General features: G+C 29.5%; 1 protein-coding gene across 1 annotated transcript; it reads right to left on the bottom strand.

The window, feature by feature from the left end:
• Positions 1-7420: 7420 nt before the first annotated feature.
• Positions 7421-10099, bottom strand: LOC116012421 (zinc finger BED domain-containing protein RICESLEEPER 2-like). The gene is made up of 3 exons (XM_031251954.1): positions 7882-10099; positions 7737-7792; positions 7421-7465 (listed from the first exon to the last, which is right to left on the bottom strand). The coding sequence occupies exons 1-3, from the start codon at positions 10097-10099 to the stop codon at positions 7421-7423; spliced, it is 2319 nt and encodes a 772-aa protein (XP_031107814.1).
• Between the last annotated feature and the right edge of the window lie 10847 nt (positions 10100-20946).

The following is a 20946-nucleotide window of genomic DNA, read 5'->3' as shown; positions in this document are numbered from 1 at the left end:
GGAACTGATTTAAGTGCGCAAGTAATTGCGAGCTACCAAGAGTTTGGTTATATCAGACCAGAGTTTTTTGTATTTTTAGTCCCACGACTATAGTGACACTATTAGAATTGATTCACGACTTTTAAACTTTGTAATTTCAGTCCACGACTATTGTTTCTTTTGCAAAAATGGTCCTTCCGGTAGTTTTTTTTCGCCGGAAAAAAATTCCGGCGAATTTTTTGGTCAATTTTTCGTCGGAAAAAAATTGTGCATATTTTTTGTCATTTTTTGGCCGAATTTTTTTCCCCTTTCAAGCATGGTTAAATGGGCATTTACATGTTTAAAAAAATTTTCTCTTTCAAGCAAGAAAACATTGATTGGCATCTTCAACACGCCATCCATTTTTGAAAAAAAAAATCCTAATTCATTTATAAAAAGTATGTGATCATGTCAGACTAGACTCTAAAATCATTTTGATTTTGGTAAACTAATTAAAATTAAAACTAATTAATTTCTAGAAAGATATGTAGCAAATTTAATCATTTAGAAATTAATTCTAATAGCGCCACTATAGTCGTGGACCGAAATTGCAAAGTTTGAAAGTCGTGGATCAATTCTAATAGCGCCACTACAGTCGTAGGACTAAAAATGCAAAAAACTCTATCAGACCACAATGTATAGGTTATATATATAATAACAGAAGTGGTNGAATTATATAACCTTATCAATTCCACATCTTCCGATTTATCTCACTATTTTAGCCACATAATAAAAAAAATACATATTGTATTTTTGTTAACAAAAATCTGCAAATCATAAGACGACATACGTTACATGCATATGAATGAAGTTAATGAAGTTTATAAACAAATCCAAATCGTCTGATGCTGAATATATATGCATATATAGTCCTCTTTGCTGATTGTCTCTCTTTCAATCTTGTGTCATCTATAATTTCAATCTTTATCCTAAATCTATTGCATACAAAAAAGGGAAATAAAACTGTTGATCTAATTGAAAAAGGTGAATTGCATACAAAATAAGACAAATTGAATGCTAATATAAAGGCAAATTACATTAAAAAAGGCAAATTGCTTGCAAATTATTCTGATACATATGTCTTCTAATCAATTAGCATATTTTTAAAGTTTTCCAAATAAACTATTCCAGTACCACTATATAAATCATGTAACAAATTTCACATTTTCCATTCCATCTTACCACTTTAGCCTCATTACACAAAAAAAAAATCTACATATAATGGTCCTTATTTTTGTTTTACTAAATAAGATAAATGCCTACAGTACTGTGTGAGCAATAAAAGTACAACTGATTCGTCTTTACGAAATAAAAAACAATCGAGTAGCAACCTTAGAATCTGTGCTCGAAGATGTGGAGGTATATTGGAAGTTTTTTGTTTATATTGTTTATATTTGTTTATTTAAATTTGTTTATGTTGTTTATTTATATTTGTTTAATTTATTTTTTGTTTCACGGCTAACCACGGTTGTTTTACTAATTTTTATTATTATGATTTATTATTTGGCGCTAATCACTACTGTTTTTTGATTGGTTTATTTGTTTTGTTTTTGTTTTTTTTTTTAATTTTGTATATTATTGATACATTAATACGGAGTATTATGCTTTATTTGGATTAAAAAAATGTGAAATATATTATATTGAATGATTTGATATATTATGTTGTGTGGTGCGTTTTTAGAATATTCTTAGCTTAGCACTTCAAGATTGAGTTTCCACACAATGTTGCATTCTTTGTAGTATATTTTGCTTGTGTTGACATTGTGTATGATCATGTTGTACTTTGCTTTGGCAGTTTTTGAGAGAGTTTACTATGTCATGCTAATCACATCCCAACGAATTTGTTGAAATCTCTATATTTGAATCTCTTATTGAAGAAATGGGATAAAGTTACCGGTTTATTGGTTATTATGAATTAATAGATCTCACTCTACACAAGCTTTAGTCATTCATCATTAAAATAAACAAACACGTCCACCATGGACGTTGGCATACCTTAGGAGGGTAAAAGACTAAAAGTGATGTGGTTCTCAACATTTGAACAAAAATTAAACTCTCAACAGTATGCTAAAATCGATTTTAAAAATCAACTTGAAAATTGAATAATAGATTATAAAATCTCGCGAGACCATTTTTTAGACAATTAATTAAACAAATGTAGAAGTCTTACATTGGCAATCAAAATTTATCAATAAACTCATTTGAACATAAAGTGTTTGCCTCATATAAAGGTTTTTTCATTATATTGTAACAAAAAAAAAAAAAACCTGTAATCTTTTAAATTTTGGTTTATTATTATTTTTTAAAAAAAATTATATATCATTGATACATTAATACCGACTATTATGTTTTATTTGGATAAAAAAATATGAAATATATTATATTGAATTGAATGATTTGATTAAGTAGTTAGCTGCATTGTTCTTGGAGTGGCGATAAATTATTTACATAGTTTGGCACTAAAGTAGATGAACGTACACTATGTCACTATGGAACTGATTTAAGTGCGCAAGTAATTGCGAGCTACCAAGAGTTTGGTTATATCAGACCAGAGTTTTTTGTATTTTTAGTCCCACGACTATAGTGACACTATTAGAATTGATTCACGACTTTTAAACTTTGTAATTTCAGTCCACGACTATTGTTTCTTTTGCAAAAATGGTCCTTCCGGTAGTTTTTTTTCGCCGGAAAAAAATTCCGGCGAATTTTTTGGTCAATTTTTCGTCGGAAAAAAATTGTGCATATTTTTTGTCATTTTTTGGCCGAATTTTTTTCCCCTTTCAAGCATGGTTAAATGGGCATTTACATGTTTAAAAAAATTTTCTCTTTCAAGCAAGAAAACATTGATTGGCATCTTCAACACGCCATCCATTTTTGAAAAAAAAAATCCTAATTCATTTATAAAAAGTATGTGATCATGTCAGACTAGACTCTAAAATCATTTTGATTTTGGTAAACTAATTAAAATTAAAACTAATTAATTTCTAGAAAGATATGTAGCAAATTTAATCATTTAGAAATTAATTCTAATAGCGCCACTATAGTCGTGGACCGAAATTGCAAAGTTTGAAAGTCGTGGATCAATTCTAATAGCGCCACTACAGTCGTAGGACTAAAAATGCAAAAAACTCTATCAGACCACAATGTATAGGTTATATATATAATAACAGAAGTGGCTGGATAATATATATATATATATATATATATATATATATATATATATATATATATATATATATATAACATTTATATTTAATGTATTAAAGTATAATTGTACAATATTAATTTAATTATCTCATAATTATTACAGTAATTAAAAAATTGATTGTATGTATATTAATATAATTGATTAATAATTATTATGATAAATAAGTTAATAATTATAATAATAATTGTATAATTACAATTAAACATGGGTCGTTCAAATTTTTTTACTAATACAAAAATTAAAATTTGCATCTTTTTTAAATATAATTTTCTTAGTTATTATTCATATTGTTGGAATCATAATATATATGAAATACACTTAGGAATAAATGAAATTAATTATGTAAGTTTTTTCTATAAATTTATCTAAATGTGTACATGATTAATTAGAGACTATATTAATTATACAAAATTTAAATTTAAATTTTATATGCTATGAAAATAGATACTTAACCAAATATATGGAATTACAAATATATTATTATATTGTACATTTTAAAATATTTATATTTTTCAAATTTTCTATTTAAATTTATAGTAACATAAATTTTGTCCGTGCATCGCACGGGTAAAACACTAGTAATGATTGAAGGACAAAGTGCTGGCCAACATCTCTTAAAGGACGAGAGTACACGACCACTCACACTTACACGTTGATTATTACCCAAATAAGTGCGCAGCCCACCTATTCTTTTTTTTTTTTTAATAATTATTTTTGAAGTACTAAGAAACTCACGGTCTACTTATTATTTTTGGGTGATAAGAAAAATGCGTAATTATTATTTGATGGTTTATATTATGTAAATATTTTTTTATTAATATTAGGAGCATTATTCTGTCACGTTTGTGTAATTTATAAAAAATATGAGTATATTTTATTATTAATGTTAAAAATTCATCTCACCAATATTATACAAAATATAAATATTAGGTATATATTGTTAGGAAAAATAAATAAGGATAAATAGATTTTACATGAAAATCATAACTGCAAAAATTACGAATATTTTTGTGTTAAGACAAGTTAAAATAAACTATATGATGTGCGAAACATAAATAGAATTCATCATGACCATGGAGTAAGCAGAAGAGAGATTGCTTGAGTCCACCTTCTTAAGTAGACTTGAAATCTTATTATATCACGTTTTTTTTTTTTACCAATTAATTGACTAATTATTTCAAATCAATTATTTATTTAAATGTTTTTAAAGTACTTTTAATTTTATATACCAATAGCATAATATATGAAATAAAAAATTGTTATTATTAAATTGAAGGAAGATGGCAACTTGATGGCACATTCTCAACTTCATTCATATATTACGTACATGGGAATTTCCGTAATATTAAATCAATAAAGTTACTTTAAATATTATTTTATTGAAATTCAAATTAAAAGAAAAAGACTTACGACATATGCATTATAACAACTAGTATTTTTTATACGCGATGCACAAAAAATAGTACCTAATATTAGTATTTTATATTAAAAATTTAAATTTATTTAGATTTTAGATGTTTAAATTATAGTAAATAATAATAATAATAATAATAATAATAATAATAATAATAATAATAATAATGTAAAACATTTATATAAATTTGATGTTTATATTTTAAAAAGTAACTAATACGGAGTAATATAACTCCAATATATAATGTTTACATATTGTTGTTATTGAAGAATATAAGAAAATAAATGGTGTGCATGTACATAGTAACAATAGTGGAAAAGATAACGGAAGTTATAATGGTAGGGATATATTTGTCTAAATTATTCTATAATACAACTTTTATAGCATAATGCATAAAAATCTTAACGGAAAAAAATGAATATAAATAGAGGATATAACATTCATTCACACTTATTATGTTTTTAGAAATGTGTAACATAATGTTGAAAAGATACTTGGGACATGGAAGCATCCAACCATTTGCATTTCATAGCAGTTTGATCATTGATAATACCCAAGTTACGTTGTTGCTTCAAGTTTTATGTATGAGATGTAGTTTTTTTTTTTTTTTTATTAATTATTATATTATTGTCTTTACCTTTTCAGTTTTATGCCACAGTCTAAATGGATAAAATTAGTGGGATGAATTATTACGGTTATGTTGGGCAAACTTAGCCGAAAAAGTAGTTGAAAGCTGAAGAGTTATAAGCTCGAAGCTGAAATCTTAAGAGTTGTTAAGCTAGCTATTATGCTTAAAAGTGTTTGGTAAAATTAGTTTTTTGATAAGCTGATAAATGTAAAAAAAAATTAAAAAGGACATTTTCATAAATTTTAAATTTAAATAGGTTTGATTACATATTAAAATATAAAATAATGAAATCAATATATTTTAATAAAATATAAAGTAAAACAAAATGTTTTTTTTTGAATACTACTAACTCTATTACAATGCAGTATCTATTCATAACTACGTTCTCAACCTATTGAAGCAAAGAGTCAATATTGACTCCGCTGAGGCTCGAACCCACCATCTCCCGTATAAAGGAAAGGGTTTGATACCACTGGACTACAAGGTCCTTGACCAAAAAACATACAAAAATGAATGTTCAAACACAAATGTCAAATTGATATTACAACCAAATATATTGAAGAGAAAAGGTCAAAAAGTTTTAATTGGGAGAGATAAAAGATGCCACTTATTTAAAATAATTAGAATAAAGATCGAAAAAAATTAGGAAGCTACTAGATTATTTTTTAAAACATTACCAAACAGAGCTTATTGCAATAAACTTTTATTTTAAGCTACTAACTTATTTTGAGAACATTACCAAACAGAGCCTACATATGCATATATTATTGTTTAATACGCAAAAATATATTTTTACCTTTTATGTATGCTTTGCAAATTATTAAGGGGATGCTTGGTTGGATGGAAAATCTTTTCCATGGAAAAAGTTTTCCTAAAAGTGGATAAAAATAATATTTTATGTTGTTTGGTTGGATGGAAAATATTTTTCCATTGGAATTCTGCTTCCTAAGAGGGAGGGAAAACAAAATCCTAGTAAAATATTGGTACTTTGTTTTGTAAAGGATTCGGGAAGAAAGTATAACACAAGTGGACTATTTTACCATCATAAAAGTTTATTAATTGTGCATGTATATAATTTTTTATCACTATTATTATTAAGGGCATATTAGTCTTTATATTCATAATTCCTTACCATTTCAAACCCAACCAAACAATAAAATTTATATTCTCAATAATTTCTTTCTCACCAACCAAACAATGAAATTTATTTTCTTGATAATTTGTTTTTCATGGAATTTGAATTCCATTTCTCTTCTAATATTTTCTAGCGAACCAAACGGGCTTATACACAAAAGTGAGGTTTACTCAATACATACCATCCAATAATAACTCCAGGTTTCTCTTGTCAACCCAAAAACAAATGTTGTGTTAGATGCCAAAAAGATTTCTCTTGTCAAGCACCTTGTGCTCAGATGTGCAGATGACATGTAATGACTCTTCTATATGAGAGGGCATGACTCATGAGATTTAGGGCTGTGCAGCAGACGGATCGGCTCGGTTCGGACGAACGGGAGCCTTCTCCGATTGGATATCGTATTGGTCATGTTCACATCCTATCCGATTGTATTTTGAACTAAACCCTATCGGTTTTTCATAATTTCGGTTTGAGTCGGTTCGGTCGGTTATCCGACCTATATTCGGATTGAGAATATATGCAAAAAAAAAAAAAAGTGAAAACTGAAAACCAATTAAAAACTTTACTAAGTTGTCTGATTCTAAGTTATAACTTAAAGTTATAACTTATAAGTTATAAGTTATAACTACAAATTATTACTTATTACATACCAAAAGAGAAATTGGCAAAATCATAGATACGTCATACTTTGATACTTAATTACTTATTACAGACCAAAAGAGAATACATCATATCATGATACTTTGAAATTTGAATCTTATAACAATACAGATACAGCAAGTCAGCAACAGTTACTCAGTTAGTGCATAGCCCCATCAACAGTTAGTCCTACTCTTCTTCTTGTAAATTGTTACAACTTACAAGTTAGTGAAAAGTGAAAACTGAAAACAATTAGAACACAATTGTATAATTAATACTTGGAATTTTGGCTCAGTAAGCATTATTTCCTATCAATTTTGAATTAAGGGCAAATTGCTTCAATAAATATAGAGCAACATGCCAACTTAATCATTCTTTTCAGATTATAGGTGGAAGCTTCATCATTGCCATTTGCCACATAAACTGATAAAAGGGACAAACAGAATAAAGTAACAGAGTTAAATAAGGCAGCAACTTACAAAAAGTTATCAAGCCTTACACTCATACAGTTACAGAGTAACATACTTACAGTGGACCAGTGTACTCAAGATTCAAGGATTCAAGCCAGCAACTAATAACACATAGTTACCATGGCCTCAAAAAATACCAACTGAGATTAGATTTTAGAATGCAATTGAGTAAATTGACAATTAATTAGAATGGAGACACAAGCAATGATAAAAAATAACATTACAGGAATTGTAGCCAGTGTAGGATCAAAATTCTTTCCACTTCCACCATCAACTAACTCTGCAAAATAAGAAATGTAAATTATTAAATGCAAAATATGAATATAAAACTGTAAAACAACAAAATGAAATTAAGTGTAAAACAATTACCTTTTTCAAACCTCTCTAGTTCTTCAAGATTTTCCTCAATACATAGAGGAGTATTGGGCAGTCTAAGCCAATCCTGGGTACACACCAAAGCTTCCACAATTTTTGGAGTTAATGAACTCCTAAAAGGATCCAATACTCTCCCAGATGTACTGAAGGCAGACTCAGAGGCAACAGTTGAGATTGGAATAGCTAGGACATCCCTAGCAAGCTTAGAAAGGATGGGAAACCTCTCAGCATTTATCTTCCACCATCTCAGAATATCAAAGGAGTTTTCCTCCTCAACTATTGTCTCACTCAAGTAGATATCCAGTTCAGTTTTTTTCTTACTCCCAGATTCCAATCTTTGTTTTTTAATTTGGGACTTGAGTAAATGCTGTGGCCTTCCAACAGACACAGAACTGACAGAACTCACAGAAGAAGCACTACCAACAGCAGCAGACACAAAAGAAGCAGAAACAGAAGAAGTGGCAGGAACAGAATAACCATCAAATAACTCATTCAAACCAGCAAGCACTTTATCATAGTATGGTTTACCTTTCTCCTCACCATACATATGATTAATTTGAGTAGGCATATACTCTAATTTATCCTTGGGGTCTAGAATGTTAGCAAAGAAAATCATAAGATTCATCTTGTCTATATCACCCCAATACTTCTCAAATTTTGCTTTCATATTTCTTCCCATTAAGCTCACTGCCCCACCAGCTTCCACCATTCCATTTAAAATACAATACAAATCAGAAATCTCACTGAAAAATGTGTTAGCTGTCACATATAAAGATCCAGAAATTCTGATTGTCATATCATAAAAACATTTCAACAACTCCACCAAACTGCTCACAAACTCCCAGTCCATAAAATTAGGCACAGAATCACCCAAGTCAGATTTGAAAGAACTATCAGACTCTTCACAAGATTCAAAGACTTTCTGATAAGTCAAAGTAGATTGTAACATCAAATATGTAGAGTTCCATCTAGTTGGAACATCTAGACACAAAGAAGATCTTTGCTCAATTCCTAACAAATCAGCCAAGTCCTTGAACTTCTTTAGCCTGGCAGGTGAATTCCTAACATATCTAACAACCTCCCTAACTTTTTTCACAGAACTATCACACTCCTTCAAGCCATCTTGAACAACCAAGTTAAGGATATGGGCAATGCATCTCATGTGAATATACTTAGCCTTCACAGTTGATGTACCCCAAGACACTATTTTTTTCTTAAGAAACCCTATAGCAGTGTCATTAGACGAGGCATTATCCACAATAACACTAAAAACATTCCTAAGCCCCCACTCCAGCAAACATGTTTCTAGGGCTTTTGCAAGATACTCCCCTTTGTGAGAGGTAATAGGGACAAAGGCTATGTTTTTATGCAGCTTCCACTCTGAATCAATGAAATGGGCAGTCACAACCATGTAGTTAATCCTTTGGATTGATGTCCAAGAATCAATGGTAATGCTAACCCTATGACTGGTTTCCCTTAAAAAGGTCTTCAATTTCAGTTTCTCCTCTTCATAGACCACTAGGATGTCCCTACTTATATTCCATCTAGATGGAACTATAAACCTAGGGCAAGCAACAGCAATGAACATCCTGAAACCTAAACCCTCAACAAATCTAAAAGGCAGTTCATCTATGATTATCATTTTAACCAAGGCCCTCCTAATTAAGTCTTGGTTAAATACCCAGGCCCCAATTTCTCCCACAGTAGTTTCAGATGACTCAGAGGTATTAACTACTTGAAAGGTTAAAAGGGACTGCCTAGTATCCTTGGAGTGAGGGTTTTTCAAACAGCTTAGCATATGGGTTATTAAGGAAGATGTACCATGTTTCTTGGACTCACACTTGTATATTAAGGAAGATGTACCATGTTTCTTGGACTCACACTTGTACACTTTTGAAGATGTACCATGTTTCTTGGACTCACACTTGTACACTTTTGCACAATAAACACGTTTCTTGGACTCACACTTGTACACTTTTGCACAATAAACACACCTTGCTTGTATAGTAATATTGTTACTGTCTTTTATTCTCACAAAATGATCCCACACTCTGGATCTGGAATCAACCTCTTTCCTCTTCTTCCCAGAAACTGCAGCAGGAGGTTGCTCATTCTGTTGATTATTAGCCTCAACAGTTTGGGCTTCCACCACTGTAGGTTCCACAATTGAAGAATTGGGTGGTTGACTACCAGGAGTACTGATATTATCCATCTAAAATATGGCTAAGTATCAGTACAAACAGTATTGGGATACAATCACAAAGAATAATGGACAGAGCCAGAGTGACAGACAGTCACTCAGTGTCTCAGTCAGCCATACAATTACACATAAAGTTCTAGAATCAGACACATTTTGTGTCATCATTTTCCAAGAACACAATTATTTTATTAGGAAATTTATTGAGAATACATTTAAGGGCATACATCCATAAACTTGACTAGAGTCTAGACTCTAGAGTATTAGACAAAAAAATCCAAATTCAGGGTTTCAATTTTCAAATTTCAATTTCAGATTGGGAGACTGTAATATTAATATACAGCAATTGTTTCCCAATTCCTAGTCCATCATTATCAGGATTTCTATAAACAGGGCTTCCACTTGACCACCAGTATATGATAACTGATTAAGTTATCAAACTAGGGTTTGTAAATTGTTAAAATTCCAAATCTATTTTATTAAACTAGGGTTTGAAAGAAACATGAAACGAGTCAGTGCTCCCACCAGAATATCACAAAATCGCTAACAAGTATGCGACGAGTTAGTGCTCCCACCAGAATATCACAGATTCACAGAATATCACAAAATAGCTAACAAGTATGCAAGATTGCAAGTAATGCAACGAGTCAGTGCTCCCACCAGAAATCCAGAATATCACATAATCGCTAACAGCCTAACAGATCAAACTATCAAAGTTATTAAACTAGGGTTTGAATACCTACTTGCTTTCTCACAAATACCCCGGAGAACAAGGGCTTCTAGCACAGATATCACCAGATGAAACAGCCGAACGGTCTCCAACAGGCACCAGTAAGGCGTCGGGCTTCAACCAGTCGAACTCGAACAGAACCAAGTCACCAACGGCCACCGGGTGGAACTGTGGAAGTCACCAACGGAGAACGAGAGAACTCAGAGTCTCAGACTCTTAGAGAAGTCGAGAACGAGAACAGAGAGGGATCGCGATTCGCGACTGAGGTCTGAGAGAGTGAGAGAAGTCTCAGAGAAATGAGAGAAATCAGAGAGGTCTGAAAACCCTAGGATGAGTCGCGACTGCGCAAATGAGGAGTTACGGAAGTCTCAATCCTTATCTAAGGATATATATACTACAACACCAAACAACGTCGTATAATACATAGCATATCTAACCCTAGATTTGGTCGGGTATTCGGATGGTTCGGATGCAATTTTGGACCATCCAACCCGCAGCCACTTAACCGACGTCGTTTCAGACGATCGGTTCGGTTTTTAATGGTCGGGTTCGGCCCGGTTCGGCAGTTGCTATTCGCCCGGCGGTTCAGTCGGGTTCGTCGGTTTTTTCGGGTTTTGCTCAGCCCTAATGAGATCGAGCCACAGTGAAGTCGTTGTTGACTCTTTGTGAACACATACTACAATGTAATAGAGTCAGTAGCATTAAAAATGTCAAAAATGATGAAGTTTTGAAAAAAAAAGAAAAGAAAAGAAAAAGTAAATAAAAACTAAGAAAAAAAATTCTTTTTTACATGCAAGCTTTTACGCACCCAACGCATACCTATTGCAACTATTTCTATTTTTTTAAGTTAATGGATCCCACAAAATACCAATATTCACAGTAATTCGTTTTTCTTCTCTCTTATCTTATCTTTCTCCTCTAAGAGCATTCTTATCAATGCATATTAGAAGGATATTGGAATAGTAGCATCCTAGGTGGAGCCTGGAGGGGAGAGAAGTTGGAGAGAGAAAGAATGAGAATCATTTGCAAAATATGAGATATTGAAACAATGTTAAAAGCATAAAGGGAAGACTGCTGTGCGCGTTTAGCGCACAGCATGCACTGCACGCACCAGGTGGGCGCGTCAAGCGCGCCTGACATCTGAGTTATTTATTTATTTATTTATTTTAAATTTTGATTTGTTTTATTTATTTTTTTTTCCTCCACCCCATTTTCTCTTTCCTAATCACACTTAAAAAAACTCCTAAAAAACTGCGAAAAAACTCCATTGATAAGGATGCTCTAAATCAGTCTAAAAATCTACAAAAACTATGTAAAAATCATTGATGGGATATCCAAACAACATTAATTAATCAAATATTTGCAATTTGTACTGTTATTTTTACAAATACTTTCATAATCCACAGTAAATTGTCGGGGCAAGTCAACAACTTCGTATCCTAAAAGTACAGACCTTGTTGGGACAACTCAACAACTTTGTAATCCAATGCCCAATGGTACACACTATATATAGGAAACACAAAAAATTTGCACTTGTTATGCCTCTGATTCGGGTCTATCTTGCAATGTGGACTCAGGTTTATGTTCATAATTTTAGAATTTTATGTTCGTAATTTTTGAAGTCTATATTCACAATTATCGAACTCTATATTCATAATTTCAAAACACTATGTTCACAATTTTAGAACTCTATATTCACAATTACAGAATTCTATGTTCATAATTTCAAAAATCTATGTTCACAATTTTAGAACTATATGTTTACATTTTCAGAACTCTATATTCATAATTTCATAATTCTATATTCAATAGTATAACACAATTTTTGAATCCATATAACAAAATTGTGAATATATATAGAGTTAAAAAATTGTGAATATTGAGTAATGTAATTTTGTATATTGAGATTTAAAATTGTGAATATAGAGTTCTAAAATTATGAACATAGAGTTTTAAAATTGTAAATATAGACTTTTAAAATAGTAAACATAGAGTTTTTAAATTGTGAATATCGACTTGGGTCCACCTTGCAAGGTGGACCCTGGTCCGTAGTATAATTAGACCAAAATTTTGTTTTCCCCGTAAAATCTGAATGGGCCTACATTTCTGGGCCTGTGCTGATGACATTACGTACTAACACACACGAAAGTAGTCAATGAGGCCCAACCAGGCATTATTTTTAATTCAAAGTTTAGATTTTGTAATAAGCCCCAAAACTTTCAGATTTTAATCCCAATGCGAATGTCTTGAAACGACAGCAAATTTGACTGTGGACCAGGGTCCAAAATTATATTTGTTTGTATAATACATTCAGTTTCATTTTAGATATATTGTACTCTTATTTAAGCAAAACTAATGTTTCATTTTTTTAAAATTACAATTTCATTTGACTTTATACGTACAATAGTCTTATTACAATGAGGCATGCTATTGCATTTCATTTTATATATATTTTAGTCTTATTATAAAACTACTAAATTATAATTTTAATTTAACTACTGTTTCATTGGACAATATACACCCAAATATGTGAAACTGTTATTCAGTTTCATTAAACACAATTAAAGTATCATTTGATATAAATACAGTTTCATTTGACAATATACCTTCAATATGTGAGACATTTTATTTAGTTTCTTTTCCATACATACTATAGTTTCATTTCAACATAATCAAAGTATCATTTTAATTCACCAACAGTTTAATTTGAGAATATACTCTCAATATGTGAGACATGTTATTTAGTTTCATTTTATACATATTGTAATTTCATTTTAACACAACAAAAGTATCTGTTCAATTCAATTACAATTTCATTTAATAATATAAACATAATATGTGAGACAAATTATTCAGTTTCATTTTAGATACAATGTAGTTTCATATTATTATGAACACACTAAAAATACGATATTTGTTAAATATAACTACCGTCGTTTCTTTAATTAAAAAATAACGCCATTTTTAAATCCTGATCCACAGTATAACAATCATCTATTCGTCTACCATTTTTATACATCTGAGTCTAATTAAGCCCAATTCACATGCTATATCACTTGGACTAACCCTACACAATTCGTATACAGGTATGTGGCAAGCCACCCCCCTGTATAATCGCTAATTATATCATACGTATTGTGACATCATTTTATAATTTATATTAAATTGTTACTAACGTGTAAATCATATTTATTAACATTGTCTTATACTATGTTCATAATATTTATTCTAAATGTTAATAAACTTAAACTTTTATGTACATAAACACTAAATTGTAGATACATCATATATATTTTCATTCCTTTTTAGTAGATTCTATATGTTCATTAAAAAAAAAAAAAAGCATAATGTATATAAAGATTACACTATCCTGTAATGTGTTCATAATATTTGTTTGAAATAATGTAAAAGTAAGTCACTGAACTACACGCGAACGGGCTACTGGGCCATTAATTTAAAAAAAAAAAAAACTGTAATTGAATCACTGAACAATTCAAAATTATGTAATTAAAATGAAATTGACTTGTTATTACTTGAAGACAGTTAATTTATTAAAAATTTAATTAAAAAAATTAAATTAAAAAAAAAACAAAACAAAACCTGACAACCCCCACCTTCGTCTCCGGCTAGAAATGAAGACCCTTTTTTGGACTCTAGAAGGGGACGAAGGCGGGGGGCGGGTTGCTATGTTTGGCTTTTTGTTTTGTTTTGTTTTGTTTTTTTTGTTTTGTTTTGTTTTGTTTTTTTTATTTATTAAAAAAAAACAAAATTAAAATTATTTTAAAAAAATTAACCATCATGTCAACAATAAAGCGTCAAACAATTCAATTTTAATTTAATTGCATACGTTTAGATTGTTTCAGAACCTTTTTTTTTTTTTTTTGGTTGATGGCCCAATTCCTCATCGCTTGCAGTTCAATGATCAATTTGAGCAATATTCCTATTTGTTTTATATGATCATAAATCTAAACCTCGATGAAGAATGCGAATGACGGTTAACCATGCTATCGTGAAATGATGTCATTTAGATCAGGTTCTAGCTTACAAGTTACAAGGTGAACCCTTGCCCACGGTATATTGATTATTATATAATTTGGGATGGTAGAGTCCGTGCAAGTCCAAATTATTAGTTCATTAAGCCATTACTATAACTTCATTACACAATTATTGAAATGCTATACTAGAAAATATATAGTAATGTCAGTGTCATTTAAAATATCTCAATGAAATCTTTTTAGTAATATACTAGTATTTTTGCCCGTGCGTTGCACGGAATGAATTTGTTATAATATTTTAAGAATATTTGGGTCAATATACAATTATATAAATTATAGCATCGAATAGTATATAGCGCAATTAATGAAATTGGTTGGATTGCTTATGTTTTCTAATGTTTTCTTTGCTTGAATTAGAGCAAATAATTGTCCAATTACCCATGCGATTCCCGGATAAATTTTTTTAGGGAAATAAATTCAACGACCAATATTTAGCTTAATTATCATAATAATTATTAGGCAATTATTATTAGTCAATTACACTAAATTGATGAAATTGGTTTGATCGATTATGTTTTAATAATATTATTATAATATTATTTTAATGCTTTTCTTGCTTGAATTAGAGCAAATAATTAAACAATTACCCGTGCAATGCATGGATAAATTTTTTTTATTATATATTAAAATAATAAAAATAAAAATAAAATTATAAAAATTCTAATATTGAGCGTGTACATTTATTTGCTTATAAGATTAGTCCAAAAGTATTACTCCTTTAATTGAATAATATATGACTTGTTTGTCTACAATTGGAAACTAAAATCATTATTTGACCGTAATTTTGCAAATAAAGTTTGCAATTTCTTGTTTATAAATAACATTATAACCAATAAACATAAACAACGTAGTAAAGTAATAATTATTTAAGAGAAAATTAATTTATAATTTAGTAAAGTAATAATTATTTAAGAGAAAATTAATTTATAATTATTTTTATTTGTTAATACATCTAATTTAAATTTTAATTGTAAATTATTCATATTATTATGCAAATATTATTTTATATATATTAATCATATGATTTCTTTCAAAAAAAAAAGTCATATGATTAATTTTTATTAGATGTTATTTTTATTTTTATTTACTATTTTATCATATTATGAAAATATATATGGCTAGTCAGAAAATCAATGGTTTTTACTAAATTAAATATATGGCTAGTCAGAAAATCAATGGTTTTTACTAAATTAATTATGAAAAAAATTATGAGTTTAGTTTTTACAAAAATGCCCCTAAATTTTGGGGGAAACATGGCTAAGCAAGAGAGAGATTATTATTATTATCATTATTATTATTATTATTATTATTATTATTATTATTATTTTGAAAACATTATTATTCCGTTTCATGGTTTTTTCATTTTTCCTTTTTTACTGCTAATATTATAAGTATTAATCAGTAAATTATGAACCCTTTTTTTATTTCTTTTTCTATTGTTTCCTCAATAAATTTTCATTTTCTATTGTTTGGACAGAAGTGGTTGGACGGGAAAGCACAAAATGAGAATTTTTTTAGAATTTTTCTTTTTATTAGTAACCTTATTATTATTATTAGTTTGTTTCTTGGTAAGTTAATTTCATTTTGCACTCCAATTTAAAACAATTTGTCACTCCCTTTTCTTGTGCTCTGAGACTTGTACGTTGCTAGTATAAAACGTGGAGCCAACCATCAACTATATATATGTGTGTGTGTGTTTAATTTGTCTTATGCCGTAGTACAATTAGGTATAATGCATGCTGTGAAATTGATCAGAACAAAGGCATAAATTGATCTACGTACATATTGACATTTAACATTCCTTATGAATATTGAATTATTATCTCTTACATACAAAGAGTCATCTTAAATTGGGGAATTGAAAATTAAACCTCTACAACTTCAATCTTCATTGGTCTCCCATTCATGGTTAGATTCTAATAATTTCTTAGGACTTTCATAGCATGTGAGGAATATAAAAAATCACTTTTGCAATTTCTTACCACAATTACATGTACGTATTCATAACAAACCGATTGAACAACTTAATAAGATAGATATATGTATATGTATATGTGTGTGTGTGTATATATATATATATATATATATATATATATATATATATATATATATATATATATATATATATATAAAGTTGGTTTGGTAGTCATACCTGAGTGTGGACGAATTCAAAGAACAATTATATGAAAACAGTTCTTGCATGCACACAACCAAATTATATGTGTATGAATAAATTTGAAATAAGAATTGACAAAAATACACGGGAGAGAATTTACGAAGATATTGTTGTTCAAAACTCCATCCCCAAGTTGGATACACATGAGCTTTGTCCAACTTTATGGCACAGTTTATATTCGATTTTGAAATTCCTGCACACGGAAGATCAGATGTGCTAATAAACATATGCATACATGTGGGAAACTTAGAAATTGGAAAGAAAGTCGAGAGAGAATACAGACCAATGGAAATGTTAATGGCGACGGCAACGGCAACCTAGACCGGGAATGACGATAGTGATCCACCATTATTGGAAAAACCTTAGAGAGAAAAATCCAATTCTTGAATCTCTTGAGTAGTGCGCAGGGAAGGCAAGCCCAAGTTTGATCTTATCATTTTATAGGCCTGGTGTAAGGATCTTTTTTTAGTATTAACAATTAATTTATGTTTTCATTTTCATTTTCAATCAATTAGGGATCTTTTTTATTTATAGTCAATTAGTTATTTCCGTTTTCTTTTTCATTTCTATCAATTAGGTGTCAATTAAGACACAAATCTTTTTCATTTCTATCAATTAGGTGTCAATTAAGACACAAATATGCATAGAAGCTATCAATTAGGTGTCAATTAAGACACAAATATGCATAGAAGTTATATTATTATTATTATTATTATTATTATTATTATTATTATTATTATTATTATTATTCCGTTTCCTTTTTCATTTTCTATCAATTAGGTGTCAATTAAGGCACAAATATGCATAGAAGTTAAATCAATATTATTATTATTATTATTATTAATTATTATTATTATTAATATTGTATTATATTATTATTATTATTATTATTATTATTATTATTATTATTTCCATAAATTTGTCAAAATGATTGAGATTACAAAAATGCCCCTGAGTTTGGGTGAGAAAAGGTTTCCAGACACTTCTAGTATTATTATTACTAGTATTTTACCCGTGCGATGCACGGATGAAATTTTTGTATTAGATATTTAAATAATAAAATTAGAGGTTAAATTATAAACAATAAATAATTATCATATTTTTAGTGTATATTTGTTCAATGATAAGATAAGTGTAAAAGTATGAATAATATATTTTTCGATATTTAATTTCATTACTATCTAAATAAATACGGGAAAAAGTGTAAATAATTTTAAAAATCATTAAGATGTTTAAAGATTCTTGGAATCAAACTGTATTTTAATGTTTTTTTTTAAATTACTTGATTTAAAATAGTTTTGATCCCATATTTTTTTTTGTATAATAAATATGTTTGAAAAGTTTAAAAAAAAAATAGTATACAATAGTCTGGAATTAAAAAAATCTCGAAATTAAAACATAATGACTTTAATTACTACTGTAGTAAATTTTGTTTTGAAAGTAAAGAAGATAATAAATTTAATAACAATTATAAAGTTAAAATATTATTTTAGAATGAAGTCGAATATTTACAAATTCTGAAAAACTTCCTTGTATACAATGTTTGCTGTTGAAGTTTTTCTGGTGCTTTCACTGTCACAAATCAATATTTTCAGCCCTTCTGGAGTAGTGACCCTAGAAACTGCAACATATAATTGTCCATGACTAAAGACACGTTTTTTCAAGAATAGGCCTACATGAGAAAGAGATTGTCCTTGACTCTTATTAATTGTCATTGCATATGAGACAGATTGTCCTTGACTCTTATTAATTGTCATTGCATATGAGACAATTAATGGAAGACTCTTATTAATTGTCATTGCATATGAGACAATTAATGGAAATTTCTTATTAATTGTCATTGCATATGAGACAATTAATGGAAATTGTCTTCTTTGAAATTTAAACTATGAGACAATTAATGGAAATTGTCTTCTTTGAAATTTAAACGGCAACCTCAAGTCTGATGGAGTAAGTGACATTCTTGGTATGAGTACTTTCTCACATGCACTGCTTCCAGACAATATCCTTGCTTCTAGAACATGATTTTCAAGTTTAGTAATTACCATTCTTGTGCCATTACATAAACCAATTGAGTGGTCAATATTTCTTAATAGCATAACTGGAGTGCCAACTTTCAATGTCAATGCATGATTGGGTACACCTGAACAGTTGATTCCATTTAAAAATTCTGGAGTGTGAACATCAGCTAACATATCAACATTGGAATCAGATTTGCAAGTATTATCACAACTCAAATATGTAATTCCATCAGACGTGTTTAAAGAACTGATATATTCATTTATAGAATGTACCACGTCAAGTGTTGGTGCCAATATCGCCCTTTTTTGTAAGTACGACGGATCATCAATTATACTTGAGAATGATGGATACGTGCTTTCCACAATTGCTTTAATGGGATCTGTAGAATATTGTAATTCCATCAAACGTGTATTCACATTCATCTGTTTGCCCCTCAATTTTGCCATCTCCAATTTTTGCAATCCATTCAGAAAAAATGTTTCAGTTGTGCATAATCATTATTTGAGGATGAGTTTTGGAGTCTCATATTCTTTGTCAAGCGTAGGACTTTACAATACCTCCATAGGTAAGATGCATTTATTGTTGCATGCACAATATCTTGCCTAGTTCCTTTTGGTATAACTGGTAAAATTTGTCTAAAGTCTCCACCAAACACAACTGTTTTTCCTCCAAAAGGTACGTCTAGCCCTTGTGGGTTATTGAAACGCAATATATCACGCAAACTTCTATCCAAAGCTTCAAAGCAATGTTTGTGCATCATTGGCGCTTCATCCCAAATTATAAGTTTGAATTTAACAATGAGTTCAGCTAATTCGCTACCTTGATTGATGTTACATGTAGAATCCTCATTTGGATTTAGTGGTATTGCAAACCTTAAATGAGCAGTTCTGCCACCAAGTAGTAGTAACGAAGCTATACCACTTGAAGCAACGTTGAGTACTATATCTCCTTTTGACCTTAATGCTGTTGACAATGTTCTCCAGACAAATGTCTTTCTAGTCCGTCCATAACCGTAAACGAAGAAAATGCCACCTAAATTTGCGTCTATAGCACTGATTATTATGCTATAAACAACATGTTGTTCTGTTGTTAGATTGAAAATCAATTTTGTATGCTCTTCATGCATTTCTATTATGTCATATCTCAACTCATCTTGCACCATTCGATTTATTGAACCGGATGCCCACTCAATGTCTGGAAGTGGCATTTGTGCAAAATCACGCAGACTCTTCCCACATCTTATTATTATTATTATACTTATTATTATTATTATTATTATTATTATATAAAAGATAAATTTCCCAAACCACAAATCCCTACCTAAACGGCAAAACAAATCCCTACACTATTTACAATAGTCAATAACAAAAATTCACATAGTATTCCTAATTCATAAGCTTAAAAGTATATCAATTCCCATGCATTGTGTTTATTAAAAAAAATTAAAGAATTCCTAATGTGATAAGTATCTGAATTTCCAATCATTGGCTATCCAAAAAAAAAAACTTAATTATTAATTTAATAAAGGAATATATTACCGTCTGTACGATTTGTGGGACTTAGCCGTGACTGTTTTATGGAGGTTGGTTCCAGCAACTGCTTCATGAGTATTATAGCCTAAATGTGTAGTTTGAAAAGAGTGTGGAATAATATAGCTTAAAACTTAGTTGAAAGACAACAATTTTGTATTTATACTTCTGTGATGTAATATTTTTGTTAAAAGAATAATATATATTTTGATTTTGCTCATATTTAGAATGATTATCAATGAATATTTGATTTTAATTTATACACCATAATAAATTCAACAAATTTATAATTATTTTATGATTTGGTAAATATAAAATAAATGATTCTGTTCATATTTGTAATGATTTTT

Source organism: Ipomoea triloba, chromosome 3, assembly GCF_003576645.1.
Source record: "Ipomoea triloba cultivar NCNSP0323 chromosome 3, ASM357664v1".
Lineage (NCBI taxonomy): Eukaryota > Viridiplantae > Streptophyta > Magnoliopsida > Solanales > Convolvulaceae > Ipomoea > Ipomoea triloba.
Note: the sequence above shows the minus strand (reverse complement) of the source record. Positions and strands in the feature narration are given on the sequence as shown.